The sequence below is a fragment of the Impatiens glandulifera genome, chromosome 1 (genome assembly GCF_907164915.1).
Source record: "Impatiens glandulifera chromosome 1, dImpGla2.1, whole genome shotgun sequence".
NCBI classification, from domain to species: domain Eukaryota; kingdom Viridiplantae; phylum Streptophyta; class Magnoliopsida; order Ericales; family Balsaminaceae; genus Impatiens; species Impatiens glandulifera.
In genome coordinates, this window is record NC_061862.1 from 145586586 (window position 1) to 145606936 (window position 20351).

The 20351-nt window shown below is 30.8% G+C and overlaps 1 protein-coding gene across 1 annotated transcript; it reads left to right on the forward strand.

Annotated features, from left to right (window-relative positions):
- Positions 1 to 234: 234 nt before the first annotated feature.
- LOC124909612 lies at positions 235 to 12236 on the forward strand. The gene is made up of 6 exons (XM_047450279.1): positions 235 to 366; positions 10526 to 10681; positions 10775 to 10854; positions 10924 to 11182; positions 11817 to 11972; positions 12063 to 12236. The coding sequence occupies exons 1-6, from the start codon at positions 235 to 237 to the stop codon at positions 12234 to 12236; spliced, it is 957 nt and encodes a 318-aa protein (XP_047306235.1).
- Positions 12237 to 20351: the final 8115 nt, after the last annotated feature.

Consider the following 20351-nt stretch of genomic DNA (forward strand, 5'->3'; position numbering starts at 1 on the left):
ATATTGAGATGTTTTTTTTAAAATGATGGTAAAAAATGTTGATAAGTTGAGTGCAGAAGTGATGCCAAGAGATTAATAATATGAGATGTTAATTATGTAAGAAATGATATTGTTGATTAACAGAGAAATGAGAGTAAAAAGTCGAATAGAAATAGGTCGGTGTTGATGAGAAAAAAGTTAAATGAATATTCTTTTATCAAATTTATTATCCTTTATTTATGAATAACGTAAATAATGATGATTAAGAGTAGGAAGACAATCACTAGATTGTCTCAACCATTGAAGCACTATCATGTTCAGACCATACATGTTGACGATAAAGAGGATAATGAAGACGTTGAAAACGATGATGACGATCATACAGACGTTGGATTAATCTTACACCACTGGTAAAAAAGTGGTCAAAACCGAGAGTAAAAACTCTCGGTTTTGACCCTATAACTTTCGGTATAGACCAAAATCCGAGAGTTAAGGTAACTGTCGCCATCCCTCGGTATTGACTCCGTCGTTAAAAATAATTGTGCGTTTATCGAAAGATATCCTATAGTTCTCGGGTTTTCTTCAAATGAGAAAAACCGAGAGTTATTAGCTTAACCTTCGGTTTTTCCCTTTAAAGAAAACCGAGAGTTATTGAATTAACCTTCGGTTATTTCCTTTGAAGAAAAACCGAGAGTTATTAGCTTAACCTTCGGTTTTTTCCTTTAAAGAAAAACCGAGAGTTATTAGCTTAACCTTTGGTTTTTTTCTTTAAAGAAATCGAGAGTTATTAGCTTAACCTTCGGTTTTTTCCTTTAAAGAAAAACCGAGAGTTATTAGCTTAACCTTCGGTTTTTTCCTTTAAAGAAAAACCGAGAGTTATTAGCTTAACCTTCGGTTTTTTCCTTTAAAGAAAAACCGAGAGTTATTAGCTTAACCTTCGGTTTTTCCCTTTAAAGAAAAACCGAGAGTTATTAGCTTAACCTTCGGTTTTTCCCTTTAAAGAAAACCCGAGAGTTATTAGCTTAACCTTCGGTTTTTCCCTTTAAAGAAAAACCGAAAGCTTCCATTTAACTTTCGGTTTTTCCCTACAAAATTTACAAAATAGCCCTATTGTTTTGTGCTCAACCGAAACCTAAACTTGTTCAGCCAAACCAATCAATTCATCATTCCAAAATTCCAAAACAAAATCATCATTCCAAAATTCTCAAATCAATCATCCCAACCACATGTTTTACATTAAACCATTAAACATATTCAATCAATTCATATAGTCAAAACGTCTTAGAATTAGCTGGTGGGGGGAGGGGGTGGTTGATAGTACTCATAATGCACATTTATTCCATAAATGATGAGGTGAGTCTTCACTTCGTCTATTTCTATAAATGGCGTGTTCAAGCATTTCACGCAAGGACATTTCACTGTTTGTCGGGATATACTCCTAACAGCAAACTCGAGGAATTTGTCAACACCTTCCTCGTAATCTGGATGATCTCGACGTAAGGTCATCCAGCTTTTATCGGGTACTTCCATCTTTCTAATAAAATGGAAAACAACCCACATTATTATTTACTTAACTTTGTCTAAATTAATTAGGATTACATAATTCTAACATAATCTCTACATATCCAACCAAAATTCCACTTAATCTCTACATATCCAACCAAAATTCCACCGTAAATCTAGCATACATATAATCTAACATTATTTCATTCGTACACATTTCAAAGCAATCAATTCTAATCCAACATAATTTTATTCATACACAATTAATTCAATATAACAATTCTAACCTAAAATGAAATCTAATTCAAACTCAATCTAATTCAACATTTCAAACATAATCTAACATAAATCAACCCAAACATAAATCAAACTTAAATCTCACATTAAAATCTAACATAAATCAACCCTAAACATAAATCAAACTTAAATCTAACATTAAAATCTAACATAAATCTAACATTAAATCTAACATAAATCTAACATTAAATCTAACATTAAATCTAACATTAAATTACTAACCTAACCATATAATAAAACAACAATAACTAACCTTGCACAAAAAGAGCAACGAAGAAGAAGAGCGGGCGGTGTACGTAGATCGAACAATAATAAACCCTATTAATCAAACAATAAAGTATGAATCAAAAACCAAATCCAACAATTCATACAAAATTTCAAACTAAATCCAAATAATACCAATTTCAATCCAATTCAATTCTAAATTCAATCAAATTCATACAAATTCCAACTAAATCCAATTCATACAAATTTCAATCCAATTCAATTCTAAATTTAATCCAATTCATACAAATTCCAACTAAATCCAATTCATACAAATTTCAATCCAATTCAATTCTAACCTAAATCAATTCAATTCAAAATCAAAATCAAACCTAAATAAATTCAATTCCATATCAAACATAAATCAATTCAATTCAATTCAAAATCAAACCTAAATCAATTCAATTCAAATCAAAATCAAACCTAAATCAATTCATTTCAAAATCAAACCTAAATCAATTCATTTCAAAATCTAATTACCTAAATCAATTGAATTTGAAATCAAACCTAAATCAATCCAATTCAAACAAAATCTAACCTAAATCAAACAAAATATAATCCAAATCAAATAGAAACTAAATTAATCCAACAATTTATATAAACAAACCCTAACAAAATTCAAAAAAAAATAAAACTTACCTTCACTGTGCAGCGGCGGAGCGACGGAGAAGTGGGCGGCGGCAGGTGGAGGTTGCAGGTGGAGTCGTCCGGCAGGTGTAGTGGTTGGCTGTAGCTTGAATCCCAGGCGAGATCCGCTGCGGGAGGATGAACAAGCAACGGCAGGATGAACCAGCAGCGTCGTCGATGGAGGGTTCCGTCGAGGGGGTCTTCAATAGGATGTCGGCGTCGTCGGTTCGTGTCGTTGCCGGCGTGGTCGGATCGGAGAGATAAAGAGGGATCGGGGAAGAGAGCGGCGGTAGAAAGAAAGAGGGATCGGGGGAAGAGAGCCGCGGCGGAAAGAAACAGGGATCGGGAAAGAAGAGGAAGAGGGTTTTTAATATTTAATATGTTAAAACCGAAAGTTATTTGAAAACTTTCGGTTTTGACCAAGGTCAATTCCGAAAGTTTTCAAATAACTTTCGGTTTTTGATCAATGTAAAAACCGAAGGTTCTATTAAAACTTTCGGTTTTATCAATGTAAAACCCGAAGGTTGTACTAAAACTTTCGGTTTTGATTTTCATATTTCTGAGAGATGTAAAATAAACTCTCGGTTTTGATAACTATTTCCGAAAGTTATATAATAAACTTTCGGTTTTACAATTTGACAAAATTTTAAATTCATTTGTTTATCACTTTCTAATAACCTTGAACAACATCAATTTAACTCATTTGATATCCTTAAAACATTTCCCAATCCATATAATCAAGCATTACACAAATACATAAGATAATCAAACATAAACATTCAAATACACTTCTCTATATAATCAAACACAATCATAAACATTTTAACATTAAACACAATATTAATTTTTAAAATACAACACACAATTGATATATTAGTTAGGAGTCTATATGTGGAAGGTAAAAAACACTTTAATTTAAAAAAAATGAGAAGTGATATTTCCGAAAGTTTTATCATTACTTTCGGAAATAGCTATCAAAACCGAAAGTTTTAGATAAAACTCTCGGTCTTGACCTTTTTGGGAAAGGGTAAAACCGAAAGTTATATTATTAACTTTCAGTTTTTGATGGTTATTTCCGAAAGTTCATTATATAACTTTCGGAATTATCACTTGACCAATTGTTAAATTCATTTGTTTATCACTTTCTAATAACCTTGAACAACATTAATTTAACACATTTGATATCCTTAAAATATTGCATAATCCATATGATCAAACATTACACACATTCATAAGATAATCAAACATAAACATTCAAATACACTTCTCTATAATAATCAAACACAATCATAAACACTTTAACATTAAACACAATATTAATTTTTAAAACACAACACACAATAGATTATATTAGTTAGGAGTTAAGATTATTTGGTTAAAAACAAAATAATTTAGGAGTTAAGATTTTTTTAATCTGGGGTCAAAACCGAAGGTTTTCAAATAAACCTTCGGTTTTTACCCTCCTCATACTTAGAAAATTTTCAGATTTTTATAATCTAGGGTCAAAACCGAAGGTTTTCAAATAATCCTTCGGTTTTACCCTCCTCATACTTAGAAAATTTTCATATTTTTTTAATATAGGGTCAAAACCGAAGGTTTTCAAATAAACATTCGGTTTTTACCCTCCTCAAACTTAGAAAATTTTCAGATTTTTATAATCTAGGGTCAAAACCGAAGGTTTTCAAATAAACCTTCAGTTTTTACCCTCCACATACTTAGAAAATTTTCATATTTTTTAATATAGGGTCAAAACCGAAGGTTTTCAAATAAACCTTCGGTTTTTACCCTCCCCCATTACTTAGAAAATTTTCAGATTTTTTTAATCTAGGGTCAAAACCGAAGGTTTTCAAATAAACCTTCGGTTTTTACCCTCCCCCATTACTTAGAAAATTTTCAGATTTTTTTAATCTAGGGTCAAAACCGAAGGTTTTCAAATAAACCTTCGGTTTTTACCCTCCCCATACTTAGAAAATTTTCAGATTTTTTTAATCTAGGGTCAAAACCGAAGGTTTATTTGAAAACCTTCGGTTTTTACCCTCCCCATACTTAGAAAATTTTCAGATTTTTATAATTTAGGGTCAAAACTGAAAGTTTTCAAATAAACCTTCGGTTTTTACCCTTAGAAAATTTTCAGATTTTTTTAATCTAGGGTCAAAACCGAAGGTTTTCAAATAAACCTTCGGTTTTGGCCATGCTGTTTTTTTTTTAAAAGATGAAAAGTAAACAAATATAACATATAATTAATTAACAACATATTAAAACCAAACCAAACCAAACCAAACATAATACTAATAATTCATGAATATTAAAACAAAACACATAAAAATATTGTCATCGTTCGTACGGAAAAACTAATAAAAACATAATAAATCTAGAAATTAATTAATTATTAGATGGGGTGGAAGGAGGGGGTGGTTGATTCAGTCGACTCCTCAACAACACAAGTTCCTGTTCGAGATTCTCTAATCTCTGGGCCATTTCGGCCCTGTCTGCTTTAATTTCACTAAGCAAACGATCTCTTTCCGCATCCCTTAATCGGATTTGTTCCATTTCCAGCGTCATCTGTCTTACCTCTTCCTCACGTGCCGCAATTTCTGATTGTGCTATCAGATTCTAGTAACACGGATGCAGTTTCTCCGGTGTACGCCGAAGTCTCTTCCATGTCGAATCACCCATATCCTAAATTCATTTCAGATATATGTATATATATAAATTAATCAAACAAAATAACGTAAACTAGCATAAATCTAGACATATAATATAAATTTAAGAAATCTAAATCTCATAATAAACAAAACAAAAAAAACCAAATGAAACAAATTACCTGAACGAGAGAGGAGAAGAACCGGCTTGGAGGAGGCAGGCGGCTGCGGCGCGGAAGAGAGAGAAAGGAGAGATGAGTGAAATGAAAAAGAGAAGGGTTAGGGTTTGTATTTATAGAGGTTGATGCCGAAGGTTTTCATATAACTTTCGGTTTTGATATTAGTCAAAACCGAAAGTTTATTAAAGAACCTTCGGAAATAACCATTACCAAATTTAGAATTTTTTTTAATTGAGCAAAACCGAAGGTTCTTTGTAAAACTTTCGGAAATGAAATTTTCAAAAAAGGCAAAACCGAAGGTTCTTTGAATAACCTTCGCAATTAAAAAACCAAGGGATTTCTAAACCGAAGGTTTGTACAAAAACCTTCGCAATTAAAAAACCAAGGGATTTCAAAACCGAAGGTTTTTACAAAAACCTTCCCAATTAACCCACATCCAACACTTAGAATTTTTTTGGGTTTTTTGGGAAGGTAAAAACCGAAACTTCTTTGTAGAACTTTCGGTAATAATTAATAAACCCGAAGGTTTTACACACCACTCGGAATCTATTTTTAATCCCGAAGGATTTATCCCTCTCGGGAGTATTTAGGAGAGTTTTACAAAACCTTCGGGAAAAACCGTCGGTAAAGGTCCTTTTTTTACAAGTGACACAAAACAAGTTCCTAATGTTCTAACTAGACTATCATTGGTAATTATGTTTATATCTCCATTACCTGTGTATTTAAATTGATGATTTCAGTATATAAAGTGTGACCTAAATCAATGTTCTTCGACCTAAATCAATGTTCTTCACCAGATTCTAAACATACAAGTTTAAGTATAAACATGGAGGAACTAAAAAAAAACAATTATAACATTCATACATCATTCAAGTTATGAACAAGCTCCCAGAAAGAAACATTTTTTTTCTTTCAGAACTTCTCAACCTTTGTCTTATCTCAAGATACCGACCATTCAACTAAAACTAAGATCAATCATATAACAAATCTATTTCATTAACAAATAAATGAAAAAACACATTTCAATTCATCAAACAAATTTATTTATTTCATTTCAACCACAATTAACACATTACATTGATCTTATACAATAAAACAATTTCCTAGATCTAAACATACAAGGATTTATAAACATCTCTCAGGACTCTTGGTTATATAGACCAAGACCATACGCCAAGAAGGTCATACTCCAAGAAATGCAACTGTTAATTACCCATCTTCTTCTTCATTCTTCAACAGCTATATTCCACTCTATATAAACAATCATAGGCATGAACTGTACCATTTAAAACTATTTTCAAAGACGTCGAATGGCCTCTCTCGTCAACCCCTTTCATCTCTTTATCATAACTCTGTATACTATTGTTCATGACACCGATATTTTGTTTCTCTGTAGTCAACTGGTTCTTTATAGATTTTCAGAAATTTGTATAAGACGGCTAGAGAAATGAAATTAGGGCATCAAGAGTTTTTTTGGGCCAGGACGTCAGGCCCACTTTTATCCTAATTAGGGCAACATTAGGAATAAAGTTAATTTAAGTCCTTAAATAAATTTGGATTTTGCATTTGTATCAATTATTTGCTAATTGGTTAACATTGAACTTACACTTAACATTTAACTTAAAGATATAATTTGTAATTAATTTTTAAAAGTGAAAAAATACATCTAGTTGAAAACTTCTACTGTAATTAAGAGCTCTAGTGGAGGATTTGGCATCTAAATTAGTCCGTGAGCCTAAATAAGCTGGAATAACTTGATTGAAAAAATATATAGGTAAACAGGCAAGGGTAAAACATCTTTGCAATTATGTGGGCCCCACCTTCTAAGGACCTTAAATTTATCAAATTTAATTAAAAATATAGTATTATTAATTAATTAATAAATTAATATTATAAATAAATTAATATATTTTTCTATATATTATAATATATTTTTATATAATGATATTAAAATTATATATTTAATTATATATATATATATATATATATATATATATATATATATATATTAAGAATAATGATGGACGGAGTCAAAGAAAAATTTACAGCAAATAAGCAATTAATTAATAATAAAATTTAAAACTATTTATCTTTTTCTCTCTAATAATAATTTCTCTAAAGATATTAATTTGTCAATATTATTTAAATATTTTATTAATTTATTTATTTATTTATAAAGTAATAATAGAAAAAATGAATAAATCAAATATAAATAATATATATTATAAAATTTATATTATATTTTTTAAGTAATAAAAAGGATAATGAACAAATCAAAGAAAACATTATTGCAATAATTTATTGACGTTATATTTTGAAAATAAAAAATATAAAAAAAAATAGTTGGACTTCATATATTTTAATTTGTATTTAGACACAATTTTAAAATGTTTACACTAACCATGTATATTGAAATATATTTTGTAATGTTTTACTAGTAAAAAAAGAATGAACAACTTTTATATTTGAAATACTGGAGATTACATTTTGTTGTATTCTTTAGTATCATAATGTAACTTTATGGGCCACAATATTCTTTTTTTCATGGACCTCAAATATTCTGGCGGTCCTGGACAGGAGGTGACGGGAATGATGGAATGTGGTGGGCTTCAGCCCACGCATCCCAAATAGATGGGATATATAATATATAATATATTAGTTGGGTAAATTAAAAAAAAATTAAGCCCATTAATAAAATAAGTAAATTAAATTACAAACTAAAAAATTTAAAAAAGTCTAAACTATATTAGTTGGTTCAATCTTCTTCCACTCTTCAGTCCTTAGTAAGATTTTACTTTGTCAGTCAGACTCTAGAGATTCTTCACAGGTCAATATTCGGCAGCAGCTAACCAATTAGTGATCTTATTCATCTTTGTCATTGTCTAAATTGAGAGGACAATGATATGATGGGACCTCAAATATATGTGATAAGTTCAATAGGTTAACATTTCTAATATTACAATGTATATTCATTGTTTCTCAATTCAATTAATTCTTGTTGTTGCTCATCACACCTTTATTGTGAGTAATTTTTTTTTGGATATGTCACAATAATTTAAACATATCTAAAGCATCTTGTAAAAGTAGAGATCAACTTAGAAAGCTTTAAAACAACAAAATTGTTGTTAAATTAGAAAGTGGAGAAATCTTTGCTTGGAGAGGGAAAAATCAAGAAACTAATTTGATAGGACTTAGAGATACTCGTTGGGGGATCACACTATTTGAATTACTTCGTTTATGCTCATTGTGGTCTCAAGTGAAAAAAGTATCGATAAATGTAATTAATGATGCATCGACGTCTAATGCAAATAGAGGTCCTCCTAGTGGTTTACTTAAGAGGATGCACAATTATGAATTTGTTTTTGTGTTGCATTTGATGAAAAAATTATTGGGAATTACAAATGAATTGTCATTTTGCCTATAGAAAGAAGGTTAAAATATTGTTCAAGCGATGTTATTGATTGCGAGTTTGAAGCGTCAATTACAAGATTTTAGAGAAAATAGATGCAATGATATTTTGTACCAAGTTAACAAATTTTTTCAATTACACTCCATCACAATCCTTGATATGAATAAGAATACGCCAATTGATAGATATAATAGGCAGAAAGGAAAATAAGAACTCATCACTAATCTTCATCATTATCGCGTGGAATTGTTTTATAAGGTATTATAATAAAGTTATTTTTTTGTTTGTTAATAGTTTTTGTTTATTATTAATTTTATCATAATTTTGAATTTTAATGTTAGGTTGTTGATTTGATTATGCAAGAGATGAATAATCGTATTTTAGAAATTAATACAGAATTAGAATTGCTTGGTTGCATATCATGTCTTCATCTAAGAAATTCATTCTCCTATTTTGATGTTCATAAACCCATTCGTCTTGCTGAGCTTTATTCCAAAAATTTTAGAGGCATTTGTTATTTGTTTTTGGAACAACAATTTCGGGTTTACTTACTTAATTTATAGGGTGATCCTCAATTTTCTTCCATTGAAGACTTGAGAATTCTTGCTCAGACAAGAAAAACATTTAGTCTTTCCATTGATTTCTCATTTGATAGAGTTGTCTTTAGTTAGTTTTACCAGTTGCAACTGCATCTATTGAATTTTTTTTTTGTAATGAAGACTATGAAGACTGATTTACGTTATCGAATGGTAGACAAATGTATGAATGATAGTTTACTAATTTATGTTGAAAAAAGATATTTTTTGAACCATTGAAAATTAGAAAATATTACAATATTTTTAATAAATGGAGTATCGTAGAATATATTTAATTGCCTTCTTTTGTATCGACTCATCAACAATAATAACTTTATAATTGTGTTTATTAACGTATTTTTCTTGTTTATATTATCATTATAAGTTTTAATTAGTAAATACATTTATTTAATCGATCTCGAGAAATAATTTAGCCTCTCGAGAAATTAATTATGTGTCCACCTCTGTCTCCACTGCATAACATCATTTTAAGTCCTATAAAGTAATAGTTTTAACCTAATTTAAATAAAATATTTTATATATTGAAATTTAGTTGAAGATATATTTTTAAATTATAAAGTAAGGAAATGAATGAGAGATTTTTATATTTTTTTAATTAACCTCCTTTTATATATATAAAACAAATAGAACCACATTAAAACTAACAATTAATTTTGAGCTAGTAAGAAATATATTTAATTAATAAAGTAATAAGCCTGTCAATTCACCCAAAAGTATTAATAAATAAAAGTATTAATTTTAAAATATAAATAATTCCTTTTTTTTTTATAATTTTATAATTTAATTATGTTTACTGGAAGGTCCATGACACTAAGACTCTCTTATGAAAATAAAACTTCCCAACAATAAATACATATATAATTTATAAAAGACCCACAAACACCTGTCTTATGTATGATATTGTTTCAAACCACAACCTATTCTATTGGCTTATTTTCCTCTAAACATATTAATAGGATCTCATTGTACCCTTCTTCTCTGAATTTCTGATCAAAAAATGATCTGTTTTGGTTCCTTGCAAATCAAAAGTGCAAATTTGATTATGCCCTTATTGGGTGTACTGCCACTTCTGATAAACCTTATGTTGTTTCCATGGAACTTTCCAAATCTCAGGATGCATTGATCTTAAAACAACCAAAGAGATCTCCATTGGTATTTAGAACAGTTGTCTTGTTCTTGGTTATGGTTTGTGGACTATATATTCTTTCAATTTGCTTGAAACAAACAAATTTCTACACAAAAGTACAATTCTTAAACCTTAAAGTAATCGAACAACAGTTTTGTCCCATCTCCACACCTGGTCTCGACCCTTGGGAAGCTCTTTATGTCCATTTTCCAATACCCAAAACCTTCAACAGGTAACTTATAACATCAAATTAACTTTTCTTTTCTTTTTGTATAGATGATCAGGTGATGATCATGTGCAGAGAGGAATGCACCTGCAATCCTGTAAGATATTTTGCAATCTTGTCGACTCAAAGATCGGGAAGTGGATGGTTTGAGACATTGTTGAATAGTCATATGAATATTAGCTCTAATGGGGAAATATTTGGGGCCAAATATAGAAGAAGTAATGCTTCTGCAGTTGTTGAGACATTGGATAGAGTTTATAGTCTTGATTGGTTATCTAGTTCTTCTAAGAATGCATGTTCTGCTGCTGTTGGTTTCAAATGGATGCTCAATCAGGTAATTTCTTAATTTATTAAATTTCTATGATTCAAATAACTTTTCGGTTTTGCATATATAAGAACACGTTGATTAAGTGGGGTCAAGACTCGAGAGTAATGTGATGTCGTGTTAACTTTCTCTTAAAAAAAAAATAACTTTGGTTGATGTTTAATTTTCTTTTTCTAGAAAAGAAAGAAAAAAAAGGATAACATGTTATTTAAATTTGTATGCTACAATTGAATTTTTATTTAGGGTTTATTTGAAAACAAAAAGATATTAACAGTATAATTTTAGGGAATATCGTGGATTAGTTTTAAACAGTTTTTGTAAATCTTACATTTATTATATATTTTATACAATTAGTAAATATATCTCATTTAATTAAATTTTTAAGGGACTCATGCAATATCACGAAGAGATAGTTGAGTACTTCAACAAAAGAGGAGTTTCCGCAATTATCCTATTAAGAAGGAACGTTCTTCGTAGAATGATCTCTTTGCTCGCTAATAATTACGATAGCCAAGCCAAAGTATTAAACGGGACACATAAATCCCATGTCCATTCCCCACACGAGGTTGATCATCACTCTCGATTACTTCTTATTTACTTTAAAAACACGACTCATATTGATTTTAACTATTGCAATTTGTAGGCTGAGATTCTCGCAACGTATAAACCTAAGATTAACGCGACGATGTTATTGCATGATTTAAGGGTAGGTGAAGCCAAATTCGCTAGAGCTGTGCGATATTTTGGCAATGCCCGACATATTGTTCTTTACTACGAGGATATTGTCAGCAATCGCACTGTAAGACTTAAGTAATTGAAATTTAGGTAGATTCTATGAGTTTCAAGATTAATATTTTTTGAATTTTTTTGTCAATATTTGTATATGTAGAAATTAAATGATGTTCAGAAGTTTTTGGGTGTGCCATATATGGAACTCAAGAGCGGTCAGGTTAAGATACACAAGGGTCCTTTGCAAGAGCAAATCGAGAATTGGGATGAGATTCAAAGAGTTCTCCGAGGAACAACCTATGAGAGGTTTCTCCATGCAGATTATGAATTATAATCGTTTTTGCGTCTCAAATTTCTATAACAAATGTTCGTGATAGTTATTTTATAGAAATTTTAATATATTTTAAAAAAAAGTTGGACATTTGCTAATGCTCAAAACAAAAGATGTGGCATTTATTATACTCATCTAGGCAGATTATAAACATACCATTCTATCATTAACCACTAATTATATAGAATTCCATCGGAGACTACTAATGAAAAACAAAAAATCATCCATTAATAGTATGCATTCGTTAAAAAAAAAAAAAAAAAAAGTAAAAAATTACAAAATTACAAAATTGTATCTGTTAGCACACCTACCAATTTTAAAACCAGTACAGCTAGACAGTACTCGATTCTCTCTTGAACTTGAAGGAGGTAAGAAATCAGTTATGTGAGCAAGATAGCAAGATAGTAAGTGAGTAAGTGATTAAGTAATTCAGTGATTCGTCTGTTGTTCTTGAGCATCTATTTGTAATAGAAGGACACCAACGGTCGAATCTTCTTTGTGGACACGTGGCATGTGTCCGTTGGACGACCGCCTATAGTACTAAAGTACAACAGACTCTGAGCGTTTGGATCGTGGCCGTACCGAACATATAGTGCACAGAATATCCTCTGATCTTGTCTTGTACTGAAAATGCAATTGAGGGATATTCGCGTACATGACATTCATTTATTTGATGAAATTAGCTGGTTTGTCAGACTACACAGAAAAAGTGGAGTAAGAGTAACAGACAGCTAGGTGAATGTGGTTAGACGTATGCTTTCTTCAGACGGCTGCTAAAAAAGGCATTAGACGTACTTCCTTTAGACGCTCTAAAGGAGTTAGACGTACTTGTCTAACTACGCATCCCTTTAGACCGTGTTTAAAAGAGTTAGACGTACCCGTCTAACTACGTTACCCTTTAGACCGCGTCTAAAGGAGTTAGACGTACCCGTCTAACTACGCTACCCTTTAGACCGCGTCTAAAGGAGTTAAACTACCTTATCTAACTATGTTACTCTTTAGACCGCGTCTAAAAGAATTAGACTATCTCATCTAACTGCATTTGACGTCTAAGATAGACTGCTTTAGACCACGTCTAAAATAATATAGTCTTATAAATGAACCTGTACAAAAAAAAAATAGACAACTTAGTCTAATTCAAGTGCAACATCATCAAAATTACGTTGCCAAATTTATGTTCTAAATCATAACTGTTGTTTGTATTCTTTCAAGTTAATTAAATTATTTATTTCTTAATGAACTCTTTCTTTTCTTTGTTTTAATTTTTCCCAATAATTTCCCCCTTTTGATGATGTTAAAACTACGCAACCTTGGTCAAGTAAAAGAAACACCCATCAAATAAGAATAAGAACAAAGTAATTTGCTAAAGTATTAAATATGATTTAAGAATACCAAACACAAAGTGATAGATTTAGTGTCCTTCCCTTTTGACTCTTGGATCTGCACCACTTTGAGGAAATGATTCTCTAGTTAAGAGGTTCTGAAATCATCGCTCGACCACTACTGCCACCTCCTCTATCACCTCCACGACCATGGCCTCCTCTATTAGGTTGACAACTGCCCATGCCTCTTTGAAAAGATTTTATTTTCGATCGAGTTCCATGAGTACTTGACCCTCCTCTATTGCTACCTTCTCCTTTTTAACATTATCAGGGTTGGCAGCAACAAGAACTCTCACTTTCGCAGCAACAACTTCAGAATATTCCTTAGCTTGGAATTGTCTTGCAACGATATTTGCTTGCTCTAAACGTTCAGCCTCTACCCTCTTTAATGAATTTGAAACCTCCAACACTTGAAGACGAACAATATCAATTAAGGATCTAGTTTCATTACGAAGCTCTAGATTGAATGTCTTCGATTCAGCATAATAATTGGAGTTTTGACCGTGTATATTCTTCTCTAGCTTCTTATACTGAGTATGAAGAAGATTCACTTCATATGTGTTACTCTTCAAGGTTTTTTCAGTATCTTGTTGAGTAGCAGCTATGGAGGAGACAACTTTATTGTTTGTTGCAGTTCCTTTCTTCAGATTTTGCAGCCTAGACGTCATATCGAAAAGATTTTGCTGCATTGAGCCCAATGCATCCATAATAGCTACTCGAAAGTTTGCATCTCCTAGAGAAGCTTTTTCGGAAGAAGGTGGGGCAGAAGACATGACATGGGAGTATGCTGGAACAGTGCGAATATGATTTGCGCGCATGCTCACCTATATAGATTGCTCCGTTTCTTTGTCTCGAGATGGGGGAATGAGAGCATTTTTCAAGTTCCTCGAGTCCTCTCTTCCTTCTAGAATCTCAGCACATATCTGATTAACTTGCCCTGAGATTTCTTTAGAGTGAAGAGGGAGTTCAGTGACATTTTCAACAATGTGTGCCCCTGTCTTTATAGGAGAGGATCGATGAACGGTTGGAGGGGAAGGAGGACTTTCTTCGGATGACGTTTCTTCAGAAGATGAGGAGGACTTAGCTTTTCCAGATTGTTCTCCCTCAGCAGACGAGGACTGTTCTTGATCGGACGGCTTCGAGGATTCCCCTCAACCTGTGAAGCCGGTCCTTAATTGAGATTTTGAGGGTCCCCTCAATTGATGGTGACTTTTCTGGTTCAGACAAAAGGGGAGCCATTTCGGATATCTCTTTTTGATAGAGAAACGTCTGCTCAGCTTTGGAAGCCACTGCCTCTTCTACTATGATGATAGGAATTTCTTGTTGAACCATAGACGGGATCTATTCAACATGATGGTGGGCCATGAGACGCCTTTCCTCAAAGGATAATTTTGCAAGCTCGATGAGATAGAGATCAGCCTACTCCTCATCTACAGATATTATCTGTTCAACTCTAAAAATTCGTCGGGGCTCGCCTTGAGGAGATGGCATGTCATCAATGAATATCATATCCTCATCGTCATTGGAGCAATTGAGCTCTGCACTAACTTGAAAGACACTCGATCGAGACGACTCGGTGCCATGAACGTATCAGAGGACAATGGAGTAGTACTCCTCTAAGAGTAAATCTAGGCATTTGAGAGCTTTCATCTCAGAATTAGCGTCCCTATCAAGGGAGTTGAAATTCTCCTTCCTCGCATTTAGAAGAGGGAACAGAGCACGCCCCATTGCACTCACCACAACGAGTTCTCTCCTTTTAAGTGCCTCATGGACATTTTTGTCTTAGCCCATCTGAAGATACACTTCTCCATCTTCACCATTTCATTCCATTCATTTACAACCTCGTTGCTGGTAATGACTTCATCGAATATAGAATGAAGTCTATAACTCATCTAAGTGTCAAAGGCTTTTATCTTTTCAGCAGCATTAACTTCAACTTCCTCCATGATGAGGTCGTAGATCACATTGGTTTCAGAAATATTCTCGGGGGCATTCTCAACAATGTCTTTCCCTTTGCCTGCTACTTCAACAGGTTTAGGAATGGGAGCAGGTTCTCTGAAGAACATTCCGGTTGCTTCTTGAGCAGGCGTAACTACATTTTTCTCAGTAGTAAACGCTACAGCTTCAGTTTGGGCAGATGTAACAACAACATATGGCGTAGGCGCAACCACCTTCTTTGTTTCACAAAAATAAAAGCATCACTAGTAGCATCTGCAGCTACAGGTTCATCAAGGAGAACGAACGCATTTTCCTTGTTAACAACATCATTATTTTGACCAACTGACTTAACAGTTGGTCTTTCAGCTTGTTCCATCGCATGATCATTAATATTAGGCACTAAGGCCAGAGGAGTAGACAGAGTTACCTGGAATGTGGGTTGGATGTCAGCATGGGCATCCGATTCCAGAATAGAGGCAGAAGTTGCCTTGAAGAATGCCTTGGTGTCTTTAGACTTCTTCGTCTGAAACAGCCAGAGGGGTAGACGTCTCAGCCTGCTTATACATGTGTCTGGATGAGGGTGAAGAAGATACCGAAGATAAGGGAATGGCAACAATCGGAATTGACTTGACCTTTCCCTTTTTGGAGAAGAGTTAACCTCTCTGAAATCCCTTACAAGAACCCTCTTTTGGCTATTGGAGCTCGCAGCAGACTCCATAACAGATGGCCTAGCCTTCTTGGAGGGAGTCTTTCGGCCAGAGGAAGCCGGACGCTTGGAACGGGAGATAGACTGACCGCTCGTATAAGGAACAGAGGGTTCAGGTCTCAGTTCCTTAGCGATTTTCATTCTTTCCAAGAATCCCTTTACATAAATATCTGTAAAAATACGCATGAGTTAATAACCGCACCCACACCCATAGGGCTTAATAAGTTGTCTTCTGGTGATGTATGGTTTGTAGCCAAATGTTCTACCATTGAGTTAAGGATCTTCACAAATTCAAAGAGAGATATGTTAAAAATTAATTTCATTATGATGTTAATTTTTATGTTGATTTAAGTGATTTGTTGACAAAGTTACTAAAAGATTAATTCAAAATACATAAAAGTGATGTAAATATATATACAAAAATTATATAAAAAAAGCTCAACCAAGAGAAATATGAAGGAATTCAATATCATTTTAAAAAAAGTTTTATGATTATTTCAATGTTGGCTTGACAAAGTTTCAAAAATGAATTTAAAATTCATAAAAATGAGGTAAATTTAGATCTGCTCTACCAATGTGCTATGTACAGTATATACCAATGTGCTATGGACAGTATATTATGGGGAAAAAAAGGCCCAACTATTTACTTTTTTTTTTTTTTTTTGAGAACGTCCCAACTAGTTATCTGTATCATAGTAAAAATGATCTACCATGAGTTATGGACCTTCCCGAATTTGAAGAGAGATATGTTGGAAATTAAATTCATTATGATGTAATTTTTTATGTAATTTTCAGTGATTGGTTGATAAAATTACTAAAAGAAGAATTCAAAATACCTAAAAGTGAATTAATATAGATCCACAGATTATATAAAAAAAAATAGCTCAACCAAGAGAGATAAGAAGGAATTTAATATCATTTTTTATTGAAGCTCATAAAAATGATTTTTAAAATTCACAAAAATGAGGTAAAGTTAGATCGAAAGATTAATGGATAACTTCATTATTGTTAAATTATTGAATAAAAATGGTCCAACTAGGTTTCTCTATGTTGATTTTTCAATTATGGATTACGAATTTATTGAATTGATTTTTCAAAATAAATAAAAAAAGAGAGGTAAATATAGATACGAAGATTATTTAAAGAGGGTTAACTAAGTTTGAACCTATTTAAAAAAAGATTTGAAAATACATAAAAATGAGGTAAATATGGATGTGAAGATTATTTATAAAGGGCCGAACCGAATTCGAACCAACAACCTCTTAGTCTGCAATAGTTCGATCTACCACCGAGCTATAGACCCATAGATTATTTTAAAAGGACATAACTAATGCAATAGAACGATCTACCACCGAGCTATAGACCCATAGATTATTTTAAAATAAATGATTGAGAGAGGGAATTTGGGTGAGGGAATAAGAGAGAGAATGACGTGGCGCAATATGATTGGCTGAAAAAATCAATTAATTTCTCTCTCTTCTCTATTTCTTCCCACTTTTCCTTTTTTTCAACCAATGAGGTGATGCCAAGTTATTCTCTCTCCCATTCTCTCTCAAATTCCCTCCATCTATCCCTCCCTCCATCTATCAATCTCTTGAATTGTAGTCAAATACTCTACCATTACCATTGAGTTATGGACCTTCTAAATTTCGAAAAGAGATAGGTTGAAAATTAAATTTATTATGATGTAAATTTATAAGTTGATTTTCAGTGATTGGTTTAAAAAGAGCTCATCCAAGAGCGATAAAAAAGAATTCAATATCATTTTGAAAAGAAATTTTATGTTTATTTCAATGATGATGGCTTGACAATATTCCTAAAAATGAATTCAAAATTCATAAAAATGAAGTAAATATAGATAGAAAAAATATTTGATAACTTCATTAATGTTAAATTATTGAATAAAAACTGTCCAACTAGTTTTCTTGATTTGTAGTTATCTGCCGGTTATGTCTTGTTTTGTAGTCAAATATTTTACTATAGTTCTGGACCTTCACAAATTTGAAGAAAGATATGTTGAAAAATAAATTAATTATTATTTAAATTTTTATGTTGATTTGGTTGACAAAATTACTAAAAAGAAGTATTTTATTGAAAATAAATAAAAGAGAGGTAAATATAGATGTGAAGATTATTTAAAGAGGGTCAATTGGTTCTAACCTATGAGGTAAGTATGAATGTAAAGATTTTTTTTTAAAGAGGATTCAACCGGTGAACTCTTAATTTGTAGTGAAATGCTCTACATTGAGTTATTGGACCCATATATTATTTAAGAGTAATATATGGGAGCTAAATATTTTTAGGGAAAGTGCAGAAAAATGAAGTGCAATGTGATTAGGTTTGCTGACTAAGTAAATATTTATTTTTATCTTTTATCATTTATTTTTTTTTTTCAATTTTTATTATTAAAAAACACATAATGATTTTCTCTTTAATTTTTTTATTTTAAATATTTTTTTTTTAAAATTATTGTACATGTCATTATAAAGGCATTTTAAATATTTATCTCTCAATAATTCATTCTCTTTTATTTAATTATGTTATATTTAATTAAAAACATTTAATTGGATTAATTTACTATTTTATAACACATTATCCCTAATCATACTGCAATAATAGTTTGTACGTAAACATATTGACATCAGTCAACATATGGACATAAAAACTTCATGTCTCCCAGACAAATTATAAATAATATATAATTTAGAATAAAAATAATATAATTCATTGATGACAATGATAATTCACCCCCAACAAATGGAGTAAATGGTATGTCATAATTATTAAATTATATTATTTTATCAAAATTATATATTGTTTATAATTTGTCTCGTAGATATGAAGTTTTTGATGTCAATATTCGTGAAAACTATTATTGCATTATGATTAAGGACAATTTATCGATTATATTATATTGTTTTATTTTGTAAAAGTAGATGTTATAATACATTTTGGATAATGTTATTTTAGTAAGCTTATTTTATTGATACTCTTTTAATTAGATTATGCTATAAAAGAGTAAATGAATCCAATTAAATGTTTTTAATTAAATATAACACAATTAAATAAAAGAGAATGAATTATTGAGAGATAAATATTTAAAATCCTTTTGTTTTTTTGTTTATAGTAGCATGTACAATAATTTTAAAAAAGAATATTTAAAATAAAAAAATTTAAAGAGTTTTTAAATAATAAAAATTAAAAAAAGAATTATTAAATATGTCCCATTTAAAAAGTAAAAGAAAAATTAAATAGTGAGAATAGAAAGAAAATTATTAATGAAGATAAAAAAAAAATATTTACTTAGTATTAAATAAAAGTATTAAATAAAAATAAATAGCAAGATGCCATTCGCTGCACTCTCGTTACAAATATTTTGTTCTCCTTATCATTACTCATTATTTTAAAAAAGTTTGTATATTATTTTCAAATAAAGTATTTTGTTTTAATTTTTATTTAATATATTTTATTTTAATGTTTATGTAATGTATTTTTATTTTAGTGTATAATATTTTATATTAATTTATAATATTTATTTGAATAATTTAATTTAATATGTTTATTTTTAATTATATATATTATATTTATAAAATTAAATAAAATAAAATACATGTGTTGTTTTAATTTATTTTATTATAATATATAATATTTTTAATTTTATTTTAATTAATTAATTAAGTATTATTAATTTTAATTTATATATTTTAAAATTAAAGTTTAAATAAATTTCCCCTGCATATGCCTGATCAAAGTTTGAGTTGTCAATTTTCTTAACATTGTTAATTGTCAGAAAGTTTCAACTTAACCAATCAATTTGAATAGTACACAAGAAAATGTCATGTATGTCTAAATTGATCAATCTTACTTTATGCATTGCCTTCATGTGTGGCTGTGATTTCAAATTTTCTACGTCAACAAGTCAACACACGTAGTTTCTCTTGTTATTCCAAATTTCCAATTAGTCAAAAGTCAAGTCTCCCCCGTCTTACTTTGTTTCGTGTAAAAAACTTCTTAAGCTTAAAAGTTGAAATGCTTTAGTATTTATTACCATACTCTGCTGATGTGTGATGCATACTCTAACTAATACAATTT